The sequence below is a fragment of the Bos grunniens genome, chromosome 10 (assembly GCF_055505025.1).
Source record: "Bos grunniens cultivar Pamir isolate PY7600 chromosome 10, Bosgru_T2T1.0, whole genome shotgun sequence".
NCBI lineage: Eukaryota > Metazoa > Chordata > Mammalia > Artiodactyla > Bovidae > Bos > Bos grunniens.
This window is the reverse complement of record NC_141174.1, coordinates 32,650,098-32,662,442: the sequence shown is the minus strand read 5'-3', so window position 1 is coordinate 32,662,442 and position 12,345 is coordinate 32,650,098. Positions and strand designations below refer to the sequence as shown.

Genomic DNA, 12,345 nt, shown 5'->3' with positions numbered 1-12,345 from the left:
TTAGGGAAGTTTTCAACTATTATCTCCTCAAGTATTTTCTCATGGCCTTTCTTTTTGTCTTCTTCTGGGGCTCCTATGATTTGAATGTTGGGGTGTTTAATATTGTCCCAGAGGTCTCTGAGGTTGTCCTCATTTCATTTAATTCGTTTTTCTTTTTTCCTCTCTGATCCATGTATTTCTACCATTCTATCTTCTGCCTCACTTATCCTATTTTGCCTCAGTTATTTTACTGTTGGTTCCCTCCAGAATATTTTTGTTCTCAGTTATTGCATTATTCATTATTGAGTGACTCTTTTTTATTTCTTCTAGGTCCTTGTTAAACCTTTCTTGCGTCTTTTCAATCCTTGTCTCCAGACTATTTTTCTGTAACTCCATTTTATTTTAAAGATTTTGGATCATTTTTACTATCATTATTCTGAATTCTTTTTCAGGTAGACTCTCTATCTCCTCCTCTTTGGTTTGGTTTGGTGGGCATTTATCATGTTCTTTTACCTGCTGAATATTTCTCTGCCTTTTCATCTTGATTAGATTGGCCTTTCTGTATGCTGGAAGTTTGTGGTTCCTCTTTTTTATGGAGGTTCCTCCCTGTGGGTTTGGTTGGACAAGTGGCTTGTCAAGGTTTCCTGGTTAGGGAAGCTTGCATTGGTGTTCTGGTGGGTGGAGCTGGATCTCTTCTCTGTGGAGTGCAAGGAAGTGTCCAGTAGTGAGTTTTAAGGTGTCTATGGGTTTGGTGTGACTTTTGGCCGCCTATATTTCAATGCTCAGGCTTATGTTCCTGCATTGTTGGAGAATTAGCTTGGTATGTCTTGCTCTGAAACTTGTTGGCTCTTGGGTGGAGGTTGGTTTCAGTGTAGGTATGGAGGCTTTTGGATGAGCTCTTGTCAATTAATGTTCCCTAGAGTCAGGAGTTTTCTGGTGTTCTCAAGTTTTGGATTTAAGCCTCTTGCCTCTGGCTTTCAGTCTTATTCTTATAGTAGCCTCAAGGCTTCTCCAACCATACAACATGGATGATAAACCATCTAGGTTAGTGGTAAAAAGATTCTCCACAGTGAGGGACACCCAGAGAGGTTCACAGAGTTACATGGAGAAGAGAAGAGGGAGGAGGGAGATAGAGGTGACCAGAAGGAGAAGAGGGGGAATCAAAAGGGGAGAGAGGAATGTAGCTAGTAATCAATTCCCTATGTGCTCTCCACGGTCTGGAACAGTCAGAGAAGTTCACAGAGTAACATAGAGAAGGGAAGAGGGAGGAAGGAGATAGAGGTGACCAAGAGGAGAAGAGGGGGAGTCAAAAGGAAAGAGACAGATCTAGCCAGTAATCAGTTCCCTTAGAGCCTAACTCTTGACTGACACCTAGTGATAAAGTCATTTTGTCGTGTTAGAAGAAACTTTTTTATTTTATTTTATTTTTAAACTTTACATAATTGTATTAGTTTTGCCAAATATCAAAATGAATCCATCACAGGTATACATGTGCTCCCCATCCTGAACCCTCCTCCCTCCTCCCTCCCCATACCATCCCTCTGGGTCGTCCCAGTGCACTAGCCCCAAGCATCGAGTATCGTGCATTGAACCTAGAAGAAACTTTTTTGAAAGAAGACATCTAGGAATACAAATCCAAAAGAAAACAAAAACCAATTCATCCAAATAATTGCTCCAAGAATATTTCAAAATCTGTTGAAAAAGCAACAGATGGAAAATGTCAGTCAAAATGAAACTGAAATAAAAAAGAACTAGAAGCTAAAGAGAAGGCAAAGCACCATGAAATATGCCTTGGAGAAACAGGCAGTTGGACTCCCATAGCTTTTGGTCAAAATTCTAGTTGTGGAGATGGTATTCAGCAATCCCAAGACAAGGAGACCAGTCCAGGAAAGCAAACAAGTATCTCCAAAGATTCATCCAGTTTATAAGGAATATTATCCAAACTGCCAGATACTTTTTCCTCATTGCTAGGTCAGAATGTCCTGATGGCATATTTTGGAGTGTTTGCATTCTCCAGCAGTCTCTCCTGCTAGCACAAAGCAGGGCTAGTAACAGTCCTCTTCGCAGTCCATTACATGGGTCAGGTGGTGGTTTCAGTGAACTAATTCAGGCTTTGTTGCCGTAAGGACAGATGGTCTAATATAGAGGGTGTTTAGATTCTGTTCTGTTTTCTTTAAAAGCATGTATGTTCTCCTTTGTTTTCCTATGCTTGAGTAGGGCTTTTAGGTTTTATAACAGAGGTATTCTGATTTTTTATCATGTTGAAACATGGAATTATGGGAACTAAAAAGGAGACATATTGACATATATTTTTGAATTTGGGTTTGGGATTATGGTGGTCTTTGCTGTGGTAGCTCCAGAGTAAATTGTTATTACTTACCTCTCAACAAGTGATCCCAAGATATCTGTACCTACCTTTTAGGGAATTCTGAGTAATGCTGCCATCAGTTCAGTTCAGTTCAGTTGCTCAGTCGTGTCCGACTCTTTGCGACCCCATGAATCGCAGCACACCAGGCCTCCCTGTCCATCACCAACTCCCGGAGTTCACCCAGACTCATGTCCATCGAGTCAGTGATGCCATCCAGCCATCTCATCCTCTCTCGTCCCCTTTTCCTCATGCCACCAATCCCTCCCAGTATCAGAGTCTTTTCCAATGAGTCAACTCTTTGCATGAGGTAGCCAAAGTACTGGAGTTTCAGCTTTAGCATCATTCCTTCCAAAGAAATCCCAGGGCTGATCTCCTTCAGAATGGACTGGTTGGATCTGCTTGCAGTCCAAGGGACTCTCAAGAATCTTCTCCAACACCACAGTTCAAAAGCATCAATTCTTCGGCGCTCAGCCTTCTTCACAGTCCAACTCTCACATCCATACATGACCACAGGAAAAACCATAGCCTTGACTAGATGAACCTTTGTTGGCAAAGTAATGTCTCTGCTTTTGAATATGCTATCTAGGTTGGTCATAACTTTCCTTCCAAGGAGTAAGTGTCTTTTAATTTCATGGCTGCAGTCACCATCTGCAGTGATTTTGGAGCCCCCAAAAATAAAGTCTGATAGTGTTTCCACTGTTTCCCCATCTATTTCCCATGAAATGATGGGACCGGATGCCATAATCTTCGTCTTCTGAATGTTGAGCTTTAGGCCAACTTTTTCACTCTCCTCTTTCACTTTCATCAAGAGGCTTTTGAGTTCCTCTTCACTTTCTGCCATAAGAATGGTGTCATCTGCATATCTGAGGTTATTGATATTTCTCCTGGCAATCTTGATTCCAGCTTGTGCTTCCTCCAGCCCAGCGTTTCTCATGATGTACTCTGCATATAAGTTAAATAAGCAGAGTGACAATATACAGCCTTGACGTACTCCTTTTCCTATTTGGAACCAGTCTGTTGTTCCATGTCCAGTTCTAACTGTTGCTTCCTGACTTGCATACACATTTCTCAGGATGCAGGTCAGGTGGTTTGGTATTCCCATCTCTTTCAGAATTTTCCACAGTTTATTGTGATCCACACAGTCAAAGGCTTTGGCATAGTCAATAAAGCAGAAATAGATGTTTTCTGGAACTCTCTTGCTTTTTCCATGATCCAGCGAATGCTGCCATAGTTGTACTAATTAAGGAGTAGTACTCTTTGAGAGGTCATATTTCCATCAAGTTGTATTGATCACTGTTTACATGTTTTCCACACAGAGCTTTAGCGATATAGTCACTTCAAGCCTAATAAAGTCTCTTTAGGACGTTTTACTGACATCCTATATTCATACAAGTGAAAATTACAACCCATTTGGAAAATTAATATACCTATGGAGCTGCTGACATCAAGCCCCTAAACTATGTTAAAAGTTTGAGGAGGATTATCTGTAGTGTTAGTAATGGATATATCTGAAACTAGAGAAAGAAGTAAGGTTTGTCTTCATTTTTATGAAGAAGCTGCCATTTTTCTAAATATCTCCCTATCGCCCTTGTGTTTTGTCAGGATCCATCACAGGGTTTTCCTGATCCCCTTCTCTTGGAAATATAGATTTTTTTTCAGATGAAAACCTTTAAAGTGGCTGCAAATCCTTTTTAATCACTAAATTTTGTAGTGGTAGGGAAGAGGCCATATAAGTAAGTTTTCATTCAAATGTTTTCTTCCCCTGTTTAGTTTCTCTAGAGACAATGTTCATTATGTGTTTCCATCTTATTGTCTTGCATAATAAGTAGATTTTGTATTTTCATTTAATTCCTCGTTACACCATCTCATACACATATGTTCACATCTCTAAAATTATAAGAATTAAGACTTAGAATGCAAGCATGTTTTTTTCACACTTATTCTAAAGTTCTGTCATTTTTTAGTGGAAGGAACAAGCAGTGGTGCACTCCAGCTTTTTGTCGATGCTGGGGTTCCTGTGAATTCAGACATGATCAGGCATATTGTAAATGAAGCTCTTGCTGAGACCATTGCTGTCATGCTAGGTGACAGAGAAGCAAAGAAGCCAGATCCTGTTGTTACAGGTGTTTCTGGGGATGTTTCAACAAGTGAAACACACTTGCCGGTAGGTATGACTCTTTTTCATGACTTGAAGTCCTGGGCAATTTTTAATACCTTTGTTAAAGAACAGTAAAACGGACAGATTTTAAATTGGGTCAAAAGATCATAGTTTGTGGTGGAGATTGATTTATTGTAGCTATGATTACAATAAAAATTACCCTTGTATTTTATTTTAAAAACTCTAAAATCTTAGAAAGTATAATACAGTGAACACCTGTGTATGCTTTATCTACATTTACCAATTGACAACATTCTGACACCTTTTCTTTGTCTTTGTATGTTGTGCATCATATATTCTGTTTTTTTGGCTGCATTGGGTCTTCACTGCAACACATGCACTTCTCTTGTTGTGGAGCATGGGCTCTAGAGCCCATGGACTCAGCAGTTGCAATGTGCTGGCTCTCGAGTTGTGGTGCACAGGCTTATTTCCCCACAGCATGTGGGATCTTAGGTCCTCAACCAAGTATTGAACGTTCGTCCCCTTGGAAGGTGAATTCTTAACCACTGGACCACCAAGGATGTCCCTATATATTCTTTAAAAGTCATTTGACAGTTGTAGATATCATGATACTTTACTTCTAAAAGCATCAGCAGTATGTCCTAAGAATAAGATTCTTTATTACATATCCAAAATACCATTATTATGCCCCCCCAGTTTAACACGAATGTGTTAATACTATATAATATAGAGTCCATATTTGAATTCCTTCAGTTGTTCCAAAAGTATCCTTATAGCTTTTTTCTTTTTAAGTTCAAGATATAGCTAACAATCACATGCATTGCTTTTGGTTCTTACATAAACTGATATTTTTAATCTTTAAAAGAAAATATATTTTAAGCATTTCTGTTGTTGTTTAATCAAACTTTCTATGTTAAATAGAGTTTCTAATCTATTATAGTAAGATGGAATTATACAAAACCACTCCTGGTGGGCAGGGAGGAGAGGAAGTATCCAGGTAGGAAAGTGGGAGGTGCAAACTATTGGGTTTAAGATAGGCTCAAGAATGCATTGTTCATTACCATATGTAAAATGGGTAGCCAGTGGGAATTTGCTGTATGACCAAGGCACTCAAAGCTGGTGCTTTGTGACAACCTACAGGGGTGGGACAGGGAAGGAGAGGGGAGAGAGGTTCAAGAGGGAGGGGACATATGTATACCTATGGCCAACTCATATTAGTGTATGGCAGAAACCATCACAATATTGTAAAATAATCCTTTAATTAAAAATTTAAAAAATTAATAAGAGGATGTATTGTACAATACAGGGAATATAGCCAGTATTTTGTAGTAACTGTAAATGGACTGCAACCTTTAAGAATTGTATAAAATTTTTTTTTAAACCAAAAAAAAGAAATTATGCAAAACCAGAATGTACTCTGTATTACCAACTCTTTAAAACTTCATAGTCAATTCTGATCCTGTAGATAATATAGACATCATTTTATATTGGTGAAACATTTAAACTGACTCATTTAAAGTATAAACATAAAGTTACATATTGGAGTTTTATGGAAATCCATGTCAGGTAATTGGTATAGTGTTATTAGTTTGCCAGAGATTTGATACATAGTTTTGTTCCATGCTTTATTTATTAACTCATCAGTAATGTATGTAGTACAGATGTTGCCAGGGTTATGATTCTGCCTATACTAATTAATTTTGTCTTCTGTCCATATATTGCATATATTTTTATGAGGGTAATTTAATGAAAAAACATAGAAAAATCAGTATAAATCAGAAATATATGTAATTGTTAAGAGCATGAACTTTGGAGCTGGGAAGATCTGAATTTGAACCCTCAGTTCTGTTACTTTAGTTTTGAGATCTACTTTATACTAGAGATAAAATTTTAGAGTTTAAATAATGACAGCTTTACCAAAATCTGCTTTAAGAATATTAAAGTGGCCAAGTTCTCTTCTCCCATTGGCATATTGTTCCTTATCTTAAAAATTGTCATGACTTCTTTTGCCTTTTAATCTTTTATAAATATTTTAAATTAGTTTTCAAATACTATAAAATATTTTGCTGGGATTTGTGTGAGAATTAATTCAGCTTTGGTTGGTTTAATTTGGGAAGAATTGACATCTTTATGATACGGTATCTTATTGAGCCATAATACAAGATTTTGTGGAAGATTCAATGAAATGATGTATGAAAGAACTAACCTAGTTAAATACTCAATAACTAATTGTTTATCATTATTATCATTATTACCCATTACCAAGACTAGTAGAATATCTTTAAGTTTCTCATGATGATGAGTCAGTAGCGTTATATTTGAAAACAGCACTCTTATGCTATTGGCTTATGCAGTTAAGAAGAATAAAACATATGGTGTATTTCTTTCACTTAAAAAACAAAGCTAAGACTATGCAAAATGTTAAGCAATGCTATGGATTTTTTTTCTTTTTTCTGCATCATGTGACTTATGGGGTCTTAGTTCCTCAATCAGAAATCAAATCCGGGCCCCAGCGGTAAAAGCACCAAGTTCTAACCACTGGATAGCCAGGGAATTCCCAATGTGATAGAATTATTAATATGATTCATGATTTTTAAATTATATATCAATTTGCAACTCAAAATACACAATGAAGACCAATCACCCCGCTATAAAAGTATGTTTTAGAAAGGGAAAAGACAAATAGAAAAATACAGAAAAGACATGTCTAGACAGTTCACAAAGCAAAACGAAATACAAAGCAAAAGGGTGGTTAGTCTCACTGATAGTAAAAAAAAAAAAAAAAAATCATAAATCATTGAAATTTCATTTTTACATATCATATTGGAAAAACTCGAAGTCTGATTAATGCCATTGTTCAGCAAACCTTTGGGAAGCATAAATTCTCATACCTTCTGGTGTTAGTGTAAAATGACACTCGTTAAAAGGAAATTTGGCAATATGTATTCAAATTAAGAATTCTGTTAGCCCATTAATCAAACAGTCCCACCTCTGAGAATTTATTCCGTATGTCAGTCAGTCAGTCAGTCAGTTCAGTCGCTCAGTTGTGTCCGACTCATATGCTTCCCCAGAATTCTCCACCCGACTCTGAAAAACATACAAGGCTTTCTGTATTCTGGTTTTTAAATCTCGTGACATAGTTCAGTTCAGCTACTCAGTTGTGTCCAACTCTTTGCGACCCCATGAATCACAGCACGCCAGGCCTCCCTGTCCATCACCAACTCCCGGAGTTCACTCAAACTATTGTGCATCGAGTCGGTGATGCCATCCAGCCATCTCATCCTCTGTCATCCCTTCCTCCTCCTGCCCCCAATCCCTCCCAGCATCAGGGTCTTTCCAGTGAGTCAACTCTTCTCATGAGGTGGCCAAAGTATTGGAGTTTCAGCCTTAGCATCAGTCCTTCCAATGAACACCCAGGACTGATTTCCGTTAGGATGGATTGGTTGGATCTCCTTGCAGTCCAAGGGACTCTCAAGAATCTTCTCCAACACCACAGTTCAAAAGCATCAATTCTTCGGTGCTCAGCTTTCTTCACAGTCCAACTCTCACATCCATACATGACCACAGGAAAAACCATAGCCTAGACTAGACGGACCTTTGTTGGCAAAGTAATGTCTCTGCTTTTGAATATGTTATCTAGGTTGGTCATAACTTTCCTTATAAGGAAAGTTTCCTTACAACTTTGCTTACAAGGAGTAAGCATCTTTTAATTTCATGGCTGCAGTCACCATCTGCAGTGATTTTGGAGCCCCCAAAAATAAAGTCTGACACTGTTTCCACTCTTACCCCATCTATTTCCCATGAAGTGATGGGACCGAATGCCATGATCTTCGTTTTCTGAATGTTGAGCTTTAAGCCAACTTTTTCACTCTCCTCTTTCACTTTCATCAAGAGGCTTTTTGGTTCCTCTTCACTTTCTGCCATAAAGGTGGTGTCATCTGCATATCTGAGGTTATTGATATTTCTCCTGGCAATCTTGATTCCAGCTTGTGCTTCTTCCAGCCCAGCGTCTCTCATGCTGTACTCTGCATATAAGTTAAATAAGCACGGTGACAATATACAGCCTTGACGTACTCCTTTTCCTATTTGGAACCAGTCTGTTGTTCCATGTCCAGTTCTAACTGTTGCTTCCTGATGTGCATATAGGTTTCTCAAGAGGCAGGTCAGGTGGTCTGGTACTCCCATCTCTTTCAAAATTTTCCACAGTTTATTGTGATCCACACAGTCAAAGGCTTTGGCATAGTCAATAAAACAGAAATAGATGTTTATCTGGAACTCTCTTGTTTTTCTGATGATCCATCGGTTGTTGGCAATTTGATCTCTGGTTCCTCTGCCTTTTCTAAAACCAGCTTGAACATCAGGAAGTTCACGGTTCACATATTGCTGAAGCCTGGCTTGGAGAATTTTGAGCATTACTTTACTAGCATGTGAGCTGAGTGCAATTGTGTGGTAGTTTGAACATTCTTTGGCATTGCCTTTCTTTGGGATTGGAATGAAAACTGACCTTTTCCAGTCCTGTGGCCACGGCTGAGTTTTCCAAATTTGCTGGTGTATTGAGTGCAGCACTTTTACAGCATCATCTTTCAGGATTTGAAATAGCTCAACTGGTATTCCATCACCTCCACTAGCTTTGTTGGTAGTGATGCTTTCTAAGGCCCACTTGACTTCACATTCCAGATTGTCTGGCTCTAGGTGAGTGATCACACTATCGTGATTATCTTGGTTGTGAAGATCTTTTTTGTACAGTTCTCCTGTGTATTCTTGCCACCTCTTCTTAATATCTTCTGCTTCTGTTAGGTCCATACCATTTCTGTCCTTTATCGAGCCCATCTTTGCATGAAATGTTCCCTTGGTATCTGTTATTTTCTTGAAGAGATCACTAGTCTTTGCCATTCTATTGTTTTCCTCTATTTCTTTGCATTGATCTCTGAGGAAGGCTTTCTTATCTCTCCTTGCTATCCAAAAAAAATACCCAGTTGTGGATGTGATTGGTGATAGAAGCAAGGTCCAATGCTGTTAAGAGCAATACTGCGTAGGAATCTGGACTGTGAGGTCCATGAATCTAGGCAAATTGGAAGTGGTCAAACAGGAGATGGCAAGAGTGAACATCGACATTCTAGGAATCAGCGAACTAAAATGGACTGGAATGGGTGAATTTAACTCAGATGATCATTATATCTACTACTGTGGGCAGGAATCCTTTAGAAGAAATGGAGTAGCCATCATGGTCAACAAGAGAGTCCGAAATGCAGTACTGTGATGCAATCTCAAAAACAGCAGTATGATCTCTGTTCGTTTCAAAGGCAAACCATTCAATATCACAGTAATCCAAGCCTATGCCCCAACCAGTAACGCTGAAGAAGCTGAAGTTGAATGGTTCTATGAAGACCTACAAGACCTTTTAGAACTAACACCCCAAAAAGATGTCCTTTTCATTATAGAGGACTGGAATGCAAAAGTAGAAAGTCAAGAAACACCTGGAGTAACAGGCAAATGTGGCCTTGGAATATGGAATGAAGCAGGGCAAAGGCTAATAGTATTTTGCCAAGAGAATGCACTGGTCATAGCAAAAACCCTCTTCTGACAACACAAGAGAAGACTCTACACATGGACATCACCAGATGGTCAACACCGAAATCAGATTGATTATATTCTTTGCAGCCAAAGATTTAGAAGCTCTATACAGTCAGCAAAAACAAGACCGAGAGCTGACTGTGACTCAGATCATGAACTCCTTATTGCCAAAATCAGACTTAAATTGAAGAAAGTAGGGAAAACCACTAGACCATTCAGATATGACCTAAATCAAATCCCTTATGATTATACAGTGGAAGTGAATAATAGATTTAAGGGACTAGATCTTATAGACAGAGTGCTTCATGAACTGGAGGGAGGTTCATGATGTTGTACAGGAGACACGGATCAAGACCATCCCCATGGAAAAGAAATGCAAAAAAGCAAAATGGCTGTCTGGGGAAGCCCTTACAAATAGCTGTGAAAAGAAGAGAAACAAAAAGCAAAGGAGAAAAGGAAAGATATTCCATATGTACATATGTGAAATAACTTGGGCTTCCTTGGTGGCTCAATGGTAAAGCATCTGCCTGCAGTACAGGAGACATGGAGACACAGGTTTGATCCCTGGGTTGGAAAGATCCCCTGGAGAAGAAAACGGCAAGCCACTCCAGTAGTCTTGCCCAGAAAATACCATGGACAGAGGACCCTGGAGGAGCCCAGTTCATGAGGTCAGAGTCAGACACGAGTGAGCAACTAAACAACAACAACATGAAATGACTCAAGTCTCAAAAAGCTAAAATTAGAACTACCATATGACCCAGCAGTTTCACTTTTGGGTATATGTTCAAAAAAACCAAAAACACTAATTTGAAAAGATACATGCACCCCAGTATTCACAGCAGTATTATTTATAATTGCCAAGCTATGGGAATAACCTAAGTGTCTGTCAACAGATGAATGGATAAACATGTGTTTTATATGTACAATGGAATACTGTTTAGGCATTCAGGCATAAAAAAGAACAAAGTTGCCATTTCCAGCAGCATGGATGGACCTGGAGATTATCATACTGAGTGAGGTCAGAAAGAGAAAGACAAATATCCTGTGATGTGATTTCTATGTGGAATCTAAAAAGATGATGCAAATGAACTTATAAACAGAGGACTTACAAATATAGAAAACAAACTTATGGTTACCAAAGAGGAAAGGTAGAGAAGGGCAAATTAGGAGTTTCAGATTAGCAGATATAAGCTACTGTATATAAAATAGATAAACAAGGACCTCTTGTATAGCATGAAGAGCTATATTGAGTATCTTGCAATAACCTATAATGGAAAAGAATCTGAAAAAGGTTTTTTAGAAGGCAAAAAAATCTGAATCACTTTTCTGTATACCTGAAACTAACACAACATTGTAAATCACCTACATTTTAATTAAATTTTTTAAAGTGGGACTATAGCCAATATTTTGTAACTGTAAATCTAGTGTGACCTATAAAAATTATATAAAAATTTTAAAAATTCTAGGTATAAAAAAATGACAAGATTGTATCTGGTAATTCTGTGGATGGGAACTAGTTAGATAGGACATGGATAGGAAAGGAGACTTAATTTTCACTATCATCTTTTTGGATTTTGAATTATTTGAATTACCTAATTAACAAATTGATGTAAAAATTTTTGCTTTTTCCTTCTCTAATACTTTTCATTTCTACATTGTCTTCATTTCATTTCCCCCTACTTCTTCTTATCCTTCCATTGCTTTTCATAAGCTCTGTTCTTTTGTACTAAAAGGTTGATTTTTGATATTGTATTTATTAGTTAAAATGCTTTCTTTCTGTTATTTGGTTTACCTAGCTTGTGTGTGGGTTTGATCTTCAGCTGTTTTCCTCTCTGTATTAGATAAGGGGGCCTTAGATTTCTTGGGAGCCTAATTCTGAGGTAGAGCTGTTTGAATTGTCTGAGGCTTCCTCAGACTAGTCCTGAAACAAATAGCTAGAAATTAGAGGACTCCATTTTTCACCCTCCATCCATTTAAATTTTATGCAACTCTGAATAAGATCATTTTATTTTTCAAATTACCCTTATTTGGGAATTATAAGCACTACTTATCTTGTTTTATTTTAGGCAAGAGTGTGTACCCCTTTGGCTACCCCACAGCCAACTCCTCCTCGTTCGCCTTCGTCACCTCCTAAGGAGCACGTGTTGGTAAAAACTCCAGATTCTTCTCCCAGTGTTTCAGATCACGATGTTGCTTTTCCCATGAAAGAAATATTGGCTGAAGAAGGTAGAAACTTTATTTCTATAACTCAGTTTTAATTTTTGCAACTATCATGGTTTGTTGTATTAGAGTCTTTGTAGATTAG

General features: G+C 38.1%; 1 protein-coding gene across 32 annotated transcripts in view; it reads left to right on the top strand.

Moving 5' to 3' along the window:
• Window positions 1-12,345, top strand: part of KIAA0586 (KIAA0586 ortholog) — a 133,980-nt gene that overhangs the window by 52,386 nt on the left and 69,249 nt on the right. For 24 of the 32 annotated variants that reach the window (XR_015134302.1, XR_015134301.1, XM_086320476.1 and 21 more), the window contains 2 exons: window positions 4,312-4,511; window positions 12,107-12,266. Coding sequence is in view for 24 of the 32 variants with exons in the window: in XM_086320476.1 (XP_086176602.1) it covers window positions 4,312-4,511; window positions 12,107-12,266 (360 nt within the window). In the remaining 8 variants the exon portion in view is untranslated. The remainder of the gene's footprint in view (window positions 1-4,311; window positions 4,512-12,106; window positions 12,267-12,345) is intronic. The other 8 variants (XR_015134305.1, XR_015134307.1, XR_015134308.1 and 5 more) reach the window with 2 other exon arrangements.